Source organism: Lepus europaeus, chromosome 10, assembly GCF_033115175.1.
Source record: "Lepus europaeus isolate LE1 chromosome 10, mLepTim1.pri, whole genome shotgun sequence".
Classification (NCBI taxonomy): domain Eukaryota; kingdom Metazoa; phylum Chordata; class Mammalia; order Lagomorpha; family Leporidae; genus Lepus; species Lepus europaeus.
The window spans coordinates 4,748,275-4,766,855 of record NC_084836.1 but is presented as its reverse complement, the minus strand read 5'-3'; the positions used below and the strand labels follow the sequence as shown (position 1 = coordinate 4,766,855).

Here is an 18,581-nt window from a genome sequence, read left to right as displayed (position 1 = left end):
CAGCCCAGAGGCAGGGGCCCGGGCGTGCGGCAGCTGCAGAAGCCCCCGGCACAGAGGAGGTGTGGGATTGGCACGTGCGGCACGAGGAAGCACAGTGAGCACGCGGTGTGCGCCGTGCACACGCAGGCCACGGCTCCAGCGTGTGTTCTGTGTGGCATCTTCCCAGCCATGGGAGCCCTCCGTGCCCGCTCAGGGCCGGGGCCGGGTGCTCAGACCGGCCTGGGCCTGAAGTCGGGCCTCTGTCTACCTGAGGGACCCGGCACATGTGAGGGCACCACCGGGAGCCTTGCTGGTTTCAGCTTTAGAATGGATGTATCACCTCCCACCTGCGGCTGTCTACCCTGGCCTGCACTTCCTGCCAAAGACTTGCTCGATGCCCGTAGCCCCTCCCCCCACTCTACAAGGCAGCAGACGCCACGGACCCACAGTGAGCCCCTCCCCTGTGCCCCCACCCAGGTTCACCCCCTGCCTGCAGCCTGGGGACCCCAGGGCCACCAAGGCTCCCCCGGCCCCGTGGTTTGTGGGTCTGGTGGGGGGCAGGACGAGGACTCACGCCGGAGTGACTCTGCGGTTTTAACCCTGCTCTCAGCTCACGGAAGGGCGAAGCCACGGCAGATCTGGTTGCTTCCGAGAGCTCAGGGACGCTGCTGCCTCTCTGGGCGCCGGCCGAGTCGCCCGAGGCCGCCGGGGTGGCCGCCTGCTCCGAGCTGAACCGGCTCAGGAAGTCCAGGTACTTGAGCCTGCCCTTGGCGCTGACCGGCATCTCGCTCCAGAGCCTGTCAAACTGGAGGGGAGGCAGACGTCACCGCGGGGAGCGGGGCCCACAGCAGCGAGAAATAAAAACACAGGAAACCCACGTGGGCTCCACTCGTGAGGCCTCTGGAAGCCCCGAGAAGCCGAGATGGAGGATCGCTCACGGCTTCCGCGGGGCGTGTTTTAATTGAACTGGGCCCTCAGCGAGCAGTTCGGGGACATTAAATCTTGTGATTAGCCACAGTGAGGAGAGCACTGGAGGAGGAGATGCCAATCAACCCAGGCCCCGCCTCCGCCCCAGGGGGCCCAGGTCCTGGTTTCTCCTCCTCCCAGGGACACCGGGGCTCTGCTAACAGCCCGCCCAGGGCTGCAGCCATCACCCACTGGCTTTGCAGCCGCAATTTATTTCCCCCTCAGGACCAAAAAATGTCTTCTGGCAAGATGAAAAGGGAGGCGGTGGCAAACCAGGGAGAAGTTTACGGCTTTGCGCTGTGGCTGTGCTGCCGCCGATCAGCTCAGAACCGCGTGCGGCACAGACAGGACCAGGTGCGGGACCGGGTCCCGGGGAGCCACTCTGGGCCATTCGAGGGCCTTCAGCGAGCCGGGGAGAATGGTGCCTTGCTTGCACGGAGCCCTGCCCTCGGCCTGGCTGTCGGGGGACGTGGGAGGCACAGACTCTGCCCTCTGCTCCCCACCTGCCCACCCTGGGCGCCTGGGCCTCTGCTGCTGTTCCCCAAAGACCAGGGCAAGGTGATGTCTCGGCTCCACCTGGAGGCCTGGATTCTCCTGGAGCTGCCGCGCCAGCCCTCCTCCAGGGCCCTGGGCGAGTGTGCGTGCACTCCGCATGCCTCTGGTGGGAGCTCCTGCCCTCAGTATGCCAACACTGTACACACCGCGCCTCTGTGGGCGTGCAACGCAGTGAGGACGTGGTGGGAGGGGATCGCTCTCATGGCTTCCTTCGGGGGAGGAGAGAGAACTCTTTCAACTTCAGAACTTGTTGAACCAGCACGCGTGGCAACAGTGTAAGAGAGCCTCCCGAAAAGGTAAAAGCAAAACAGCTAACTCGGGGCTCCAGAGACCAGGGGCCTCTGTGGAGCAGCCCTCACCCCGCGGTGCCGCAGACATGGGGACCAGCGACGAAGGGCTCTGGCTGGAGGCACAGACCTCACCCCCAGGGAGCTGTGGTTTAAACACCTCTCGGTCCTGACCTCCTGATACGCCCTCCTCCATAAAATGCCCGGCTGACGGGCAAATGCTTTTCATTATTTTCATTTGACTTGAAGGGTGGGGCTCTCCCATCCCTGGTTCGCTCCCCAAGCACCCACAACCGCTGGGGCTGGGCCAGGCTGAAGTCGAGCTGGAAACTCGGAGTGGGTCTCCCACACGTGTGGCAAGGACCCACGTACGGCGCCAGCATGGCCGTCTCCCCGGTGAGTGAGCAGGAAGCTGGATGGGAAGTGGAGCCAGGACCTGACCCGTGCACGCCAATGCGGGACACGGTGCCCACATGCTGGTGCCTTAACCGCCGCACCCGATGCCGGCCCCAACAGAGACTGCATGTGGAGTACAGATGAAGCACAGGAAAGCCCCGGGCGCTGGAAGAGCCGCTGACCCCGAAGGCGGGCAGATGCGAACTTGGAAGTCGACCCAGGGGGCGGGGGCTGAGCCTGGCGGCGAGGACACTGTGTCTCACCTCAGGGTGCCTGGGTTCGATCCCCGGCTCCAGCTTCCTGCTGATACAGACCCTGGGAGGCAGCAGTGATGTTTGGTAGCTGGGGGCCCTGCCTGGTTCCTGGTTCTGGCCTGGCCCAGTCCCTGTCACTGTGCGCATCTGGGGAGTGTACCAGTAGCTGGAGTACTCTCTCCCTCCGCTTCTCTAAATAAAATAAATAAATAAATAAATTCCACTCTAAGCCCTCCATGTTGGGGTTCAAAGCCCTCTTGGGATGGGAGACAAGGGCTGGGGAGACGCCCTGGAGACCCTCGCTCAACAGCCAGGTCCCCTGAGGTCTGGAGCTCAGCACAGGGCTGGTGATGCTGATCACAGGCCTCCGTGCGGCCCGGCTGGCATCGGCGGGGCCCGGGCTCCTGTTCAGCCTCTCTCCATCACAGACCTGGCTCTGTGCGGCCCGGCTGGCATCGGCGGGGCCCGGGCTCCTGTTCAGCCTCTCTCCATCACAGACCTGGCTCCGTGCGGCCCGGCTGGCATCGGCGGGGCCCGGGCTCCTGTTCAGCCTCTCTCTCCATCACAGACCCGGCTCCGTGCGGCCCGGCTGGCATCGGCGGGGCCCCGGGCTCCTGTTCAGCCTCTCTCCATCACAGACCCGGCTCCGTGCGGCCCGGCTGGCATCGGCGGGGCCCGGGCTCCTGTTCAGCCTCTCTCCATCACAGACCCGGCTCCGTGCGGCCCGGCTGGCATCGGCGGGGCCCGGGCTCCTGTTCAGCCTCTCTCTCCATCACAGACCCCAAGCGGCCGAGGGCGCTCCTGGGCCCTGGGAGAACCGGGAAGCCGCCCTGAGCCCAGAGCTCTCAGCGCTCCCCTGGGCTCAGTCCAGCCACACACAGGCTCTCCACGGCCAATCGAGCTACCAGAAACACAAACGGGCAAAAAGCGCTGGGATTTTAGACTCAGTAGAGGACACAGGATGACTACGTGTGACATCGAGAATCAAAGGCTGGCGTTACAATGAGCAGAGCGCAGGGCCGGCCCCGCACTGCAGAGGGTGAAGCTGCGGCTGCGCTGGCTTCAAGTCCCGGCTGCTCCCCTTCTGGTCCAGCTCCCTACTTGGGCCCCTGCCGCACTCGGGGGAGACCAAGACGGAGATCTCAGCTCCCGGCTCTGGCCTGGCCCCGCCCCAGCCACTGCAGCCATCCGAGGAGTGAACCAATGGATGCAAGATTTCTCTGTCTCTGTCTGCAACTCTGCCTTTCAAATAAATAAATAAATCTTTTAAAAGTAGTGGATATTAATATTAATATTAAAATGAACAATAATAAGAGCTCAGACTCAGAATCCTTGAAATAAAAAATACCATCACTGAAAAGATGAAAACAATCGATGCGCGGAGCAAACGAACCATGCACGGCTGTGAGAGATGATGAGGCTGAAGACGGATCCCAGGCCGTGGCAGGTCAGACGGCCCTGGGGAGACTGGACAGAGTTCCTGGGGCATGGCCACAGCTGCGGGGCACCCAGTGGACACGGTCTGAGAAACAACATCGAGGGAAGCCCCAAGACGCTGGAGCGGCCTCTGTAAAGCACTGGAAATGACTGCCAGCTCACACTCTGCCCCCCACCAAAACCCTTCTAAAGCTATGACAAAGTAGAGATTTTCTAAGACAAAAACTTAGTTTAGCATCAACAGGCTATGCCTAGTGGGTAAAGAAAGAAAATGATCCTGGAGTAGAGAGCGACGCCCAGTGCACAGAGCAGCAGCCTAAGGTCTAACTTGTGCAGAAAAAACAAGATACAGGCAAAATGCTGAATGAGAACGGAGAACCTGAGTGGAAAGTTAACATCCTTTGTCCTTGGAAACACTGCTAACCTTGGGCTTTGTTTTGTATTGGAATGGCAAGGTGAAGGAATGCTGCTCTTAAGAACAGAAGAAAGACCCAGAAGGGGGGGAGGCGCCGCCTACTGTGCTAAGCAGGCACTTCCCGGGAGAAAGAACTTCAAAGAGCTCCATCCAGAGAAGATTTTAAAATAATATAAAGGAAATTCTTAAAAAGCACGAAGTTATATAACAGGAATGAACCTACACATCAGTTATCACAATAAGTGTAAATGAACCAAAACCCACGTAAATGACAGAGATCACCTGATCAGATTTGGAAAAAAATCCAATTCCAGGCAGTTTATAACAACACACACAAACTACGAGTGCAGGAGGGCCAAAGATTAACAACAAAGGAGAACTAGATACACCAAACACTAAACCAAAGAAACCCAGAGTGGTTACATGAACATGAGATAAAACAGACTTCGAGCCAAAAACCATACTCCAGGCGCAAAGCAGGCAGTCACACTTACTAGGAGGGTGCAATAACGCCAAGAATGCTGCGTTCAATTTTAAAAACTTGAAAAATGTGTAATGAAAATGGACAGAATTTTCAAAACCAGATGAATTCGCCATCGTGGTGGGAAGTCTCAGCCTACCTCTCAGCGACTGGCGCACCAAGCAGACTGGAAAGATAAAGACTCTTTGGAGGCAGCACGGTTGCGTGGACTCTGACCGGAGCCTGTGGAGCTCTTCCTCTGACAGGCGCAGGCTGTGCACTGTCACACACCACGGGAGGAACACGAGTGCAACATGACAACACGTCAGACCTCAGCTATCTCCAAGCGTTGTCGTCACTCATGACATTCTCTGGTGACAACAGAGTTAATATCTTTTTAGAAACTCTTTCATTTGGAAAACCCAGTACATTTCTGAAGATTTTATGGGTTAAAGAAGGGATCAGGTAGAAATAAAAATTATAGAGAACTGAATTATGATCTTAGACTGCATGTCAAAACCCCGATGCAGCTAACATGGACGCTCGATGGAAAAACATCGTTCCAGACGCTCACCGGGAAATGAAGGAGAGCTGACATCAAAGGCTGTGCCCATCGGACAAGACACAGGGCCAGGATAGAGCGGGAATGGACATCACAGAAAACGGGATGCTGCATCAGTGAAACCACAAGGAGAGGCCTCTTCTCAGTGAAGATTTACATATTCATGTGCACGTCAGGGTTACAGAGAGAAGGGGGGAGACACACACAGAGAGGTCTTCCATCTGCTGGTTCACCCCCAGGACGGCTGTGATGGCCAGGGCTGAACCAGGCTGAAGCCAGGAGCCAGGAGCTTCATCCAGGTCTCCCACATCAGGTGGCAGGGGCCCACGTACTCAGGCCACCCTTTGCTGCTTTCCTAGGTCCTTAGCGGGGAGCTGGATCAGAAGTGGAGCAGCTGGGATTTGAGCTGGTGCCCATATGGGATGCCGGCATGGCAGGCTGCAGCTTTACCTGCTGCACCACAACGCCGGCCCCCTAAGTTGACTCTTTGAACACATGCATAAAACAGGAAAGGGTTGGCAAGATTAGACCGGGAGCAAAACACGAGGAAGGAGGAAGGTGGTCTAATTAGATTCAGCAGAGCCAGAAAGATGAGATGAAATTATCAGTGACTTTGTGCCAATACATTTGAAAATTTCGAGAAAGGTGGTGAAAAAAAATCTCATTTACAAAGAACCCCGCAGAGTGGAGCAGCAGGAGGCCGGGCAGCACCACAGCCCAGAGAGGGGAACCACAGCTCAGAGGCATCCACAGGACAGCGACGGGCCCGGGGGCGGTGCAAGGCTTCTGCTCGACTCCCGAGCAGCTGGTCGCTCCACACCTACCCAGACTCCTCCGGAAAGAGGGAAAAAAGGGAGTAACCCTGGGTCCCACCTATAGGGCCAGGGCAGCCCTGCCTCCAAAGCCAGCCATGGACGTTGGCCGACGAGAAGTCCTGACGAATGACAAACACGCATGCAACCCCTCACCAAACTTCTGCCAGCGGAGCTCAGCGCTGCCGGAAGGCTTTCAACGCATCGCAACCAAACGGGGTTCCCACCAGGAATGCAGACTGCATTTTACATGAAAACGTCCATGAATGTAACTTCCCATATTAATAATATCTCAGCAGATACAGGTAAAGAACTCGATGGACTCGATATCCACAGAGACAGGGGTTGACAGGCCTTGGTGCGAGGGATGAACAGGAACTGCTCACCCAGACAAAGCCTCAGCAAACGCGCTCTCTCCTGCAGCGGGGGCTCTCCCGCAGAGACCCGGGGAGTCCGTTAGCACAGCTCCCACTGCACGCTGCACCCGGGGTCCAGGTGCTGCCCGGAGCAAGGACAGGATGTGCAGGGCACGCAGGCTGGGAGACCAAGTCCGAGTGCCACTGCTCCCAGGGGGCACGATCCACACTCAAAATCTGCTGACAGACTGCTGGGACCAACGAGAGAACGTGGCAAGGCGGCAATGCCGGAACTATTTTGTTACAGTAAAAACACAAAGAATCTGAGGATGCTCAGGGCCTCCAGGCCAGAAAACCAGAACTCGATGAAAGACAGTAAGGGACACCCAGACAGACAGACAACCTGCCGGGGGACAGGCAGCCCCAGGGTCAGAAAGACGCTGTTTCTTACCAAAGAGATGAAATTCGCGAGTGCAATTCTAATACTTCCCCCCACCCCCCAGAGACCAGCCCTTTGTGGGAAGTGACCAGTGGACTCTGACCCCTGCGTGGCCGTGGCCGAGGCACACGCAGCAGTGAGACTTAGGAAGCCAGTCGTGAGGATGCTGTCTAGTTCCATGTATTAACGCAAAGATGGCAAAAATCCCGGTGAGCAGAGTCCACAGATGGGACCCGGTAAACGCCGGAGCTGGCGCCGCCAGCGAGGGGGAAATCTCTCGATTCAAATGCGGTGCTGTACAAATGCGCCACTGGTACAGGGAAGCAGAGGACAACAGCGCTGTGTTCCCAGGGCGGAAAAGTGTGAAGTGCAGATGTAAAAACCTGAGAGATGGCCGGCGCCGCGGCTCACTAGGCTAATCCTCTGCCTGCAGCGCTGGCACCCTGGGTTCTAGTCCCGTTTGGGGCGCTGGATTCTGTTCCGGTTGCTCCTCTTACAGTCCAGCTCTCTGCTGTGGCCCGAGAGTGCAGTGGAGGATGGCCCAGGTCCTTGGGCCCTGCACCCGCATGGGAGACAGAAGGAAGCACCTGGCTCCTGGCTTTGGATCGGCACAGTGCACTGGCTGCAGCGGCCATTTGGGGGGTGAAACAACGGAAGGAAGACCTTTCTCTCTGTCTCTCTCTCTCTCTCACTGTCTAACTCTGTCAAAAACAAAAATCAAAAAACAAAAAACCCTGAGAGGTTACGGTCACACCCTTACCACCTTGGAACAGGCGAGGGTTTCCGACCCAGAGTGCAGGTGGACGCATTTGTCTAAGGACAGCCAGCAGGTGCACGCATGCTGACGAAGGCTCTGGACGGCAGCTCCTCCCGGTTCTCCCCCACTTCCTGGGAGGCTCCATTTCCCCTCCTCTGCCTATCTTTCAGCACCGGAGGCCCAGACCGCAGCCTCTCCTGCCACAACTCCCCCATGCTGCGGGCTCGAGCCATCACCCAACACATCACCTGCAGCCTCTGCCAACCTCACCCAACACAGACGGCAACACGCTCAGGCTCGCAGCAGATGGTTGGTTTGGTTTAGGGTCCAGAGAGCAGCACTTAGAGGTGCATGGGCCTGACGTGTGGGGGTCGGGGAAGCTTTCTTGGTGGACGCTCGGCGTCTCCGTTAGGCAGAGCAGGCAGCCGGAATGTCATCTGTCCGTGTCAACATTCAGAGGGAGACGCTATCCACGTGGAGGAAGCGGGAAGTCTCTGTTAGAACCTCTGTCCGTGACATGCGACTGAGTCCCCCGAGTCAGGCGCCCGTGTCCTCTGTCCAGGCTCTGTGCCCTCTCCCCGGGGCGGGCAAGAGGGGGCAAATCTGCACCTGGCTTTGGTGCTGCCCGCGGTGGAGCTGTTTGGAAACAACCCTGTATTTTCCTCAGCAAAGATGAGCACAGAGAAACACCTTATGAAGGTGCTCTCTTAGGGAAGTGAAACCGGACGCTCAGTGCTCTGAAAGCCTTCAGCGGGTGCACCCACAGGGCCGGGGGCCGGGGGCCGGTGCCGGAGCTGGGGGCGGGGGCCGGGGGCCGGTGCCGGGGCTGGGGGCTGGGGGCCGGAGCCGAGGAGGCCAGTGGACTCTGCACCCTCAGGCTCTGCGGGGGGAGGCAGCTTGCAGGTGGAAGGGCAACATTTCCGGCCAGGGTGTGCGGGGAGCGCCTGGGACTGAGCCTGCCCAGAGCAGTGGAAGGAGACGGTGCTGCTGTGTAGGGTGTGGGTGTTTGCTGTTATTATGAATTATTATTTTATCTGAACTCATATTCCTCAGGAACGGGGCGCTGATTTGAGAAGAGAAGAGGGCCTTGGCCGTGCACCTAGGAGCCACTTCCATAGCTGCTGGGGAGGGTGGGCGCAGGGAAACATGGACACCCACGACGGGACCCTGCAGGGCGGTGCCCTGGCCATGGAAGGTCGTCGGGGCCAAGGAGGCCCAGGGCGACCGCTGCCTTAGCCTTCAGCTAAGAAAGCCCAACTCGGTCCTGCGGGAGGAGACTGCAGGGAGCCCACTGAGCGGGGCTCTGGGATGGGGGAGGTCTCGGGGGGCTCTGGGATGGGGGAGGGTCTCAGGGGGGCTCTGGGATGGGGAGAGTCTCAAGGGGGGGGCTCTGGGATGGGGGAGGGCCTCAAGAGGGGGGCTCTGGGATGGGGGAGGGCCTCAAGGGGGGGGCTCTGGGATGGGGGAGGGCCTCAAGGGGGGGGCTCTGGGATGGGGGAGGGCCTCAAGGGGGGGGCTCTGGGATGGGGGAGGGCCTCAAGGGGGGGGCTCTGGGATGGGGGAGGGCCTCAAGGGGGGGGCTCTGGGATGGGGGAGGGCCTCAAGGGGGGGGCTCTGGGATGGGGGAGGGCCTCAAGGGGGGGGCTCTGGGATGGGGGAGGGCCTCAAGGGGGGGGCTCTGAGATGGGGGAGGGCCTCAAGAGGGGGGCTCTGGGATGGGGAGAGTCTCGGGGGGCTGTGTGATGGGGGAGGGTCTCAGGGGTGCTCTGGGATGGAGAGGGTCTCGGGGGGGCTCTGAGATGGAGAGGGTCTCGGGGGGGCTCTGCGATGGGTGAGGGTCTCAGGGGGGCTCTGTTATGGGTGAGGGTCTCAGGGGGGCTCTGTTATGGGTGAGGGTCTCAGGAGGGGCTGTAAAGAGGCCCAGGGGTGGGCATGCCCCCAGTGTGGAGAAGCGGCCCCAGAGCACACGAAGGTGCCCCCAGCAGCCCCGGGGCGCACATGGAGCAGGGGAAGCAGTACAGCACCAGCCCCTCCCCGAGGCCTCGTACCCCGCCCTCGTGTCGGGAGAGGCGGGCCGGGCCGCCGTCTTTGGGTCACACGAGCCCCAGGGTGACCCAGGGGAGGAGTCGGAGCCCAGCGGAACGGGATTTCAAAGTAAAAGTGCCGTTATTTGCACCCGGACTGACGGGTGGTCAACGCCAGCCGTCAGCTCAACAGTGAGGCTTGGAAACAGGAAACAGAGTAAATAAAACTTCAGGAATGTTTCAGGTAGGGACCGGTCTTCGGCCTTTCGCACTCTGGGGAGCAGCAGGTGGGGTGCCCCCGGGAGAGCCCACCCAGGCCCTACCTGCTCGTCCGTCAAGATCTGGATGTGACGCGTGCACACGGCCCTGAACTCGTCCCTGGACACGGTGTTGCTCTTCGTGGTGTCGAAGTTCTCAAACTCCTGGGCGATGGCGTGGTAGTGGGAAGCCACCGCTCTGTGCAGCCGGGCCAGGACGTCTCTGTCGGCCCCGGCCCTGGGGGAGGGGGGCGGGGGCCCTTTGGGCATTTCCTCCACCCACTTGTCGGCCATCTGCAGGGAACAGAATGGAACTGATCAACAGAAACACCTTTGGGCTCCGGGACCTGTTACCCCACAGGGTAAGTCCCGGAGTCCCAGCTTAGTGGGGGAAGAGAACACAGCCAAGTTTAAACCAGGATCCCAAACAGCAGACAAACAGCACAGGGCCTGCCGGCAGGTCAGACTTGGCTGAGCGAAGCCTGGGTCTGGTCCCAGTGCCCCCGAGAGGTGGGCCTGGCCCTGGACTGCCCCCGCCCACCCCTCCAGTCACACAGCGCCTGCTGGGAGCGGCCCGGGGGATCTGGGCCCCTGGCCTGCATCCCGGCACCTGTGCAGCCAGTCTGCCTGCAGCAGCTGCAACGGGAAAGGCAGTTTCTGGTGATGGTCCTGACTGTGCCGCTGGCTCCACATCCCTGAGCCCAAGCCATTGGAGACCCACAGGGCTGATTCAGGAGCGTTTGGGGTGGTGTGTTGGGCAGCACACGCCCACGCCCACCCCCACCCCGGCCTGGGTTGGTCCTGTCACTCTTGGGGCAACAGGAGCCTGGGTGTCCAGAGCTGGTTTCGGTCCCCATGGCGCTGTCCATGGTTCTGAGAGTCAGGCTCGGGCACTTCCTGCGGTGAGGAGGAAGCGGCTGCAGGGTCCTTTCCTTGTGGGAAGTGGAGCTGGGGGGCGAGGGAACTGTACCCCACCTTCCGTGTCTGCTGGAGGACAGACAATACCACAGGGATAGCAGGTAAGGGACAGCTACAGTGGAAATGGTGAGGCTCTCCTGGTTTATCCTGGGCCAGCCTTGCTTCCAAGTCCCTCCTGCACCTGCCACACCTCTGGGTGTCCAGCCTTGCTCCCAAGTGCACGCCACAACTGCCACACCTCTGGGTGTCCAGCCTTGCTCCCAAGTCCCTCCCGCACCTGCCACACCTCTGGGTGTCCAGCCTTGCTCCCAAGTCCCTCCCGCACCTGCCACACCTCTGGGTGTCCAGCCTTGCTCCCAAGTCCCTCCCGCACCTGCCACACCTCTGGGTGTCCAGCCTTGCTCCCAAGTCCCTCCCGCACCTGCCACACCTCTGGGTGTCCAGCCTTGCTCCCAAGTCCCTCCCGCACCTGCCACACCTCTGGGTGTCCAGCCTTGCTCCCAAGTCCCTCCCGCACCTGCCACACCTCTGGGTGTCCAGCCTTGCTCCCAAGTCCCTCCTGCACCTTCGGGGTCCACAGTGGATGCTCGCTCGGTGAAGGTGTCACAGCACACACAGAACACTAAACAGACTTGGAACAAAGGGCTGTATGCGACCTCAGGATAATCTGCTTTAGACTTCACAGTAACAGGTACACATTTTCTGGTAAAATAAGGCTGGCGAAACTGAACTGAGCTGTTAGAGGAGGCTGGACAACCAGGTACGCACACGAGGAGTGGGGAAAGCCATGAAAAGGTTCACCACCGGTCACTCCAGAGGGCGTCAAGCCTAAAGCAACCCTTATGGAATATTCCAGAACACAGAGATACAGGCTGTCCCAATTGCAGCGCGTATTATGATTAAGAAAACATACTAAAGTAAAACAGGGGCTGGTATTGTGGCGTAGCAGGTTAAGCTGCTACTTGTGACGCCGGTATCCCATATGGGTGCCGGTTCAGGTCCCGGCTGCTCCACTTCCCATCCAGCTCCCTGCTGATGCACCTGGGAAAGCAGCAGAAGATGGGCCAGGGCTTGGGCCCCTGCACCCATGAGGGAGACCTGGAGGAAGCTCCTGGCTCCTGGCTTTGGCCTGGGCCAGCCCAAGTTGCTGCATCCATTGAAGGAGTTAACCAGTGGATGGAAGACGCATTCATTCTCTCTCTCTCTCTCTGCCTCTAACTCTTCCAAGTAAAATAAATAATTTTTTTTTAAAAAAAGTATACAGTAATGCTTCCAGAATGAACACATCTTTTAATTCCTCACATAAGCAAAAGCCACATATCAACAGATGGCAAAAAGGCATTTGACAAAACTGAGCAGCCATTCTTGGCGACAATAGAATAGAATGGAGTGGAGATACGACATAGAAATAAAATAAACACCCTCAGCGTGAGTATTAGCCAGACACTCTGCAGACCTCCTGTTAAACAGGTGAAATATTGAGCATTTAAATCAGGTACAAGATGGGCTCACTGTCACCTCTACTCGCCAGATTTTCAGAGAATCTCATTTCTAAAATGAGGCAAGAAATTGGAGTAAACAATGCAAACACTGGAAAACAGTATTTGTCATTATTTGAGGATATGACTGTAATCAGGAAGCCTCAGGAAGACAGCTTAGCAAAGTGCCCAGGTTCAAGTTCAAAATGCAGAAAAACACCACCAATGTTTCCACTCTAACTAGAAACTGAACTGTGGTAAAAAAATCCACACTCACACTAATGACAGAGCTGCCAAATACCACGGGAGAAAACCCATATGAAAAGGACCAGATCTATATAGAGAAATCTATATATATCTTATTACGGTTATTAAAACAAGACTGCAGTGACTGGAGACAGGCTATGCTCTTGGATACAAAGACTCAATTTCCAAAGATTAAACCTTTCTCAGGTTATAATAAAACTCCAATAAAATCTCAATGGATATTTGAGGGGGTTCATTAGACATATTGATATTAACACTGATATTGAAAAATACGCGAGAATTCCCATGGAGCGCTGGGAAAAGGCTAGTGATGAAGTTCTGACCCACTGGATATTAAAACTTGCCAGAACCGAGACGCGGTGGAAGTCGGGGAGCCGGGTTCAGAAACAGAGGCGCGTCCCGGGGTGGGGGAGGGGCGGCCGTGTGGCCTCCACTGTGGCCAAACCATGACATCATCCGGCCTTTGTTGCAGCGTCATGGAAGCCGGCAGAACCTCACGGCCCTCCTGGGTCAGCAGCCTCACGACGCTCAGCTCTGTGGCAGCAAACATAGGCAAGCTGCCCTGCCGGTCACCCCGCCGCTGCCGGAGAGCAGGTGCCCCGCGAGGGGTCAGTGGGAGGAGCCGGGGCAGCCGGGAGCAGCCCGACCTAGGGGCTGCGGCTTGGAGAGCCAGCAGCGGGGCAGAGTCCTTTCGCCCCCAGGGACGCTGTTCTCGGAGCACGTGTCTGCCCCTCCCGCTCTGGGGGTCTGCGGGGACCCCACACAGCAGCGAACGCTGTCTTTAGCTCAGCCGTGACTTGGTCTGGGGTCAGCAACGGGTGGCAGGGCAAGCCACAGAGGGCTCCTCCTCCCAACCCGGCAGGACCCCGGTCCCTTCACCGTGCGCTGTCCCCGCTTCCCCTGGAGAGCAGCCGAGCTCGCCGTCGTCGGCCCGGGACTGGCTCCCCCTCCTAGCACCTGCATACCAAACGAAACAGCCATCGTAGCACACGGTGAGATTTCGGTTCGGCTGAGACAAGTTAGAAATAAAGACCCCGTTACATCTACCCCTGCCCTCCCAGCAGCACAGGTGTGGCCACGGTGCTGTTCTTTGGAGACAACACCCTGAAGACGGATGAACACCCCGAGGCCTCAGTGCTGGGTCTCCCCGCCAGCCCCTCCCCGCGACCTCAGTGCTGGGTCTCCCTGCAGCCCCTCCCCGCGACCTCAGTGCTGGGTCTGCCCACCAGCCCCTCCCCGAGACCCCGAGACCTCAGAGCTTGGTCTCCCCGCCAGCCCCTCCCTGCGACCTCAGAGCTTGGTCTCCCCGCCAGCCCCTCCCCGCGACCTCAGAGCTTGGTCTCCTCGCCAGCCCCTCCTGAGACCCCGAGACCTCACTGCTGGGTCTGCCCACCAGCCCCTCCCCACGACCTCAGTGCTGGGTCTCCCCGCCAGCCCCTCCCCGCGACCTCAGTGCTGGGTCTGCCCACCAGCCCCTCCCCGAGACCTCAGAGCTTGGTCTCCCCGCCAGCCCCTCCCCGAGACCCCGCGACCTCAGTGCTGGGTCTCCCCGCCAGCCCCTCCCCTCGACCTCAGTGCTTGGTCTCCCCGCCAGCCCCTCCCCTCGACCTCAGTCCTCGGTCTCCCCGCCAGCCCCTCCCCTCGACCTCAGTCCTCGGTCTCCCCGCCAGCCCCTCCCCGAGACCTCAGAGCTTGGTCTCCCCGCCAGCCCCTCCCCGAGACCCCGCGACCTCAGAGCTTGGTCTCCCCGCCAGCCCCTCCCCGCGACCTCAGTCCTCGGTCTCCCCGCCAGCCCCTCCGAGTGCACTGCTCAGAGCCTCCTACTTCAATACAAATTCTCTCCTTCTACTCTGTGTCCAGTCTCGTCAATCGTCACCGACATCAGGAAGGAATCCGCACCCATCTGCAGGCTTCCCTAAGACCCCCAGGCCCCCCAGGCCCCCCAGGCCCCCCTGGCCTCAGCTCTGCGACTTTCTCGCTCTCCCTGCTCAGAGTCACAAGGCCTTCAAGCTTCAAGCACAGTGGCACGGTTCTGCCCCAGGCCCTCTGCACGTGCTGTCCTTGTGCCTCCTTCGGGGGTCCCATAGTCCTTGTCTGCCTCGCTCACTGCTCTCAGATCCACAGCGCATCTACCGCTGATCCTCCTCAGCCTAGCAGGACACGCACGCACGAGGGAAGCGCTCTGGCCTTCTGTTCGCAGTGTCCGGCCTGTCAGCTCTGACCTCGGGGCAGGTGTTTTGCCTGGGGGTCAAGAGGACGCACCTGGCACCTGTGAGGGCTCGAGCCGTCGGATCCCGCCGTCCCCCGCCCCCATGGGAGCCAACAATCGCGTCCCCAGCCCCCGGCTTGGCCCAGCTGCTGCAGGCGTCTGGGGGCTCTCTGTGTCGCTGCCTCTCAAATAATTACATTTTCAAAAAAACTCCAACTCTGTCAGGATGCAAAGAAGCGGGAGCTGAAACAAGACTCTGCTGTTTCATCCAACAAACTAGCAAAGCCTCTGACACGATGCCGATGCCGCAGGGGCGGAGCGAGGCTCGGGGCCTGGCGGCTCCTGCGCCGAGACGTGCTGCGGCCTCTCAGATTCCCCTCAGAGACACAGAGGGAGCTACGGCCGCGACGGGCCATTCACAAGGTCAGCAACAATGAACAGCTGGCCACCCCCTGGGTGGGTGTGTAAGATGGGTCACAGGGGCTCAGCGAATGACTTAACAACGGGAGAATGAGGTGGACAAGCACGTGGAGAGGCCACAGGGCGGGGTCTCCCACGCACCCGCACGTGCACGCATGCACACACAGATCTCACCACTCGCCCCCGCCCGGCAGGACTCCTGTGGTCCTGACACGCGGACAGTGCGGTCCTGACACGCGGACAGTGCGGTCCTGACACGCGGACAGTGCGGCCCGGGATGCTCCACCTGCGTGGCCTCATGGGCACAGCAGGAGTCACAGTGACCATGGGGGGTGGCCCTCGTGCCTGTGCTGCCCTCGCTGAGGTGAACACGCAGGGGACACTCAGATCGTCACAGCGAGTCACCACACACCTCTGCACCTCTGCTAGGTCCTGGGACTGGGACCAGCCCTCCAGTCTCCGCCCAGGGGAGAGGAACGTGGCTATCCCCCGGGGCCGGGCTCTGGTGGGAGCCACAGGAAGTGCCGTGTGAATGGATTCAGCAGGGGGTGACCCCGAGCTTCCTCAACAGCCAACAGACGTGAGGTCAAGGAGGCCAAGGATCCCGCAAAGTCACAGAAGCGGCAAGGCCGTGCCCTGGGACAGGCACCTCCCACCTCCCCCGGCCAGGAGGGGGAGGAGAGGCACAGGGACTCTGCGGGCGCCCAGAGAAGCCCAGCACTGTGAGGGAGGGCAGAAGAGCGCAGTGACGGGCACGCAACCGGAGGCGCGCTTCTGTGACACGCCGAAGTCCCACCGCCTGCTCAAGACGGGCACCGGGCACCTCAAGGAAGGTGCCAAAAAGCCCCACCTCCATCAGCCGCCACTGTCATCACCTCGGTGCACAGCGGACAAACCACTGACCCGAGGATCCCGGGGCCTGGTGGGTGTGGCTGCGCCCTGACCCCACCCCGCCCAGGGAGAGACCCACCGACCGCTGGAGGGCAGCGACCCGGGGCTTCCGTGCCGGACTGGGTGCTGTGCTCAGAGTCCTGGGTCCCAGCCGCGGCTCAGCAGGGCTGCGCGGCCTCCACCGGCCTCGCCCGAGCGACGGGAGGTGCCGCGGAGGAACAGATGGCTCCTGGTGGCACTTCCCGGCATGGCTCACGTGATCGCTACATCTGAATGGGAGAAACGACGCCTTTTCTGTAGCTAGAAGAAACGTCCCTCCTAATCAGGAAGGACGCCGCGGTCTTCAGATGCAAACGCTGCTTTCCAACGTTAACTACGCTCTGCTCAAAGGCCCTCTCAGGACAGACGCCAGCTGCGGCACGGGACGAGGGGACGCCGTGAGGAAGGGGCGAGGCGCCGGGCGCCCGCCTTCGTCTACACTGGCGTCCGGGAGAGCTGCGCCCCCAGCACCGCCCGCCTTGCCCGGCTGCGTCCAGGGACCTCGCGAATGCAGAGAGAGAAAGCGGTGGGATCTGTGCGCTCCAGGCTGGCCAGAGCAGAGACTTCCATGTCTCGAAAGGATGCTCGCTTACTGATTCAGTGGCACCCACGCGGCCAGGTTTCCACGAACAAGGGTCGTGGACGGGTGTGGCCGAGAAAGAGACGCCGCCGACACCAAAAGGGAATCCTGGGGCCTCCCTGAGGCTGCATCGGTGTGGGCACGGGAGGTAAAATCGACCAAGACAAAGCACGGAGCAGCTCCCATCCATGAACTCACGACGCCGTGCGCTGGGGGACCGCGTCCCTGCCCAGCGCGCCCGCACCTGCTCAGGGAACGCGAGCCGCGGCTTTGTGGCCGAGCCTGGGCTCTGATCCCCCACGACCACATCACCCAAGGGGCCGCCTCGGTGCAGCAGGTCCCGGCCAGGGCTCGGAAGGAGGCGGGAGGGCCCGTGCAGAACCGGAATTCCTCGTTGGCCCCTGCCTCGTGCCCTGGGCCCGCGGCTCCTCTCCCTCGTGCAGCCTGAGGCCTGGGGCCTCCTGACTTGCGGGTGTTGATTCAGAGCAGCTCGGCTCGCACGGCTACCTGTGCACGCCCTGGTAGAGTCCTCTGGCAGGCACCAAGCCGGGACGCCCAGCCAGCAAGCAGCCTCCTGAGCGCCTACTGGGGCTGGGGCCCGCTCTGCCAGCTTTGGTTCCCTCACGTGCTGTCTGTGAAGTGCAGATGACCACACTGGAGAGAACTCCCGTGAGATCGGTCCAGGAATAAAGGAGGCAGTCAGGGACCCTGCGTCCACTCCAGGAAGTGGCTGCGCTCGGGCCTCTGAGAGGGGCTGTGGAACGCGGCCCCGCTGCTGGGAACACAGATGTGACAGGAAGAAGCTCATGGCAAGAGGCTCTCGTACCGGCCCATGCCGAGGCGCCAGCCGGGACGCAAGGCGAGCGTTGAGCCAAGTGCAGGAAGCAGCGTCCAGGCCAGGCTGGCCAGCGCGTGCTCTGCCCCCGCCCACCTGCGCACTCGCACCTCCTCTTGGCCCCTCTGCCCATGGGGCGGCTCCAGAAGGGAGGCCACGGGCGTCCTGTCAGGTCGGTTTGCCACCAAGTCATAGCCCGGACAACTTCTGTAGCCAAGAGAGGGGGGTGGGGGTGGGCCAAGCGCACATGTCCATCCGGTCTAAGGCGGCGGTGCACGCCTGTCTCGCGGTGTAAGGCAGAGGCACACACGTCGACCCCGGGGTCTGAGGCACTCAAGCCCCCACCTCTGCACTCTCCCTGCTCTTTCCCCCTGTGCGGCTTCTCCCACTTAGGAGGCTCGAGGAATCTCCCTGCCCTTGACCTTGGATTTGGCCAAATGTTTTGCTTTCGGCAATGAAAGTGTGGATGGGTATTAATATACAACGGGGCCACCGCCCATCACGTCCTGAATCTCATCCAGTGGAAAACACACCGAGCAGCTCGGCTGCTGGACCTCCTGGGAGTGGCACAGCTACCCGGGTGACTGCCCAGCACCGTGAGACGTGGTCACGCCATGTCACTAGCCTGGGAGAAGAGCCAAAATCACAATGGGACTACGGGTCTCCTGAACCTCGGAACCTTCATCCCAGCGCAAGGCTGGAATACATCTGCACGGTGTGACCGAATAACAAAAAGGCACCTGCACCAACGGGGCAAGCCGGCCTGCAGCCGTGCCATGGCCTGGAGAGGAACACGCGCTGGCCGTGACACGGCTCCGGCGAGCACAAGCGAGGCAGGGGCACCGAGGCGCCGGTCAGACCACCAGAGCTGTGCCCAGCTGCCCCACGGGAGTGGGAGCTGAACGACTGCTCTGTCGTCGCCCCTGCGGTTTCTGGGCTTGTTCGTTACACAGCAGAGGGGCGGGGATCGCTTGATTCAGGCCACGGG

General features: G+C 60.4%; 1 protein-coding gene across 1 annotated transcript in view; it reads right to left on the bottom strand.

Annotated features, from left to right (window-relative positions):
* The window catches only part of EFCAB6 (EF-hand calcium binding domain 6), a 248,212-nt gene that overhangs the window by 5,451 nt on the left and 224,180 nt on the right, over positions 1-18,581 (bottom strand). The window contains exons 28-29 of the mRNA XM_062201869.1: positions 10,023-10,250; positions 554-784 (exon numbers count right to left, since the gene is read on the bottom strand). Coding sequence (XP_062057853.1) covers positions 554-784; positions 10,023-10,250 — 459 coding nt within the window. The remainder of the gene's footprint in view (positions 1-553; positions 785-10,022; positions 10,251-18,581) is intronic.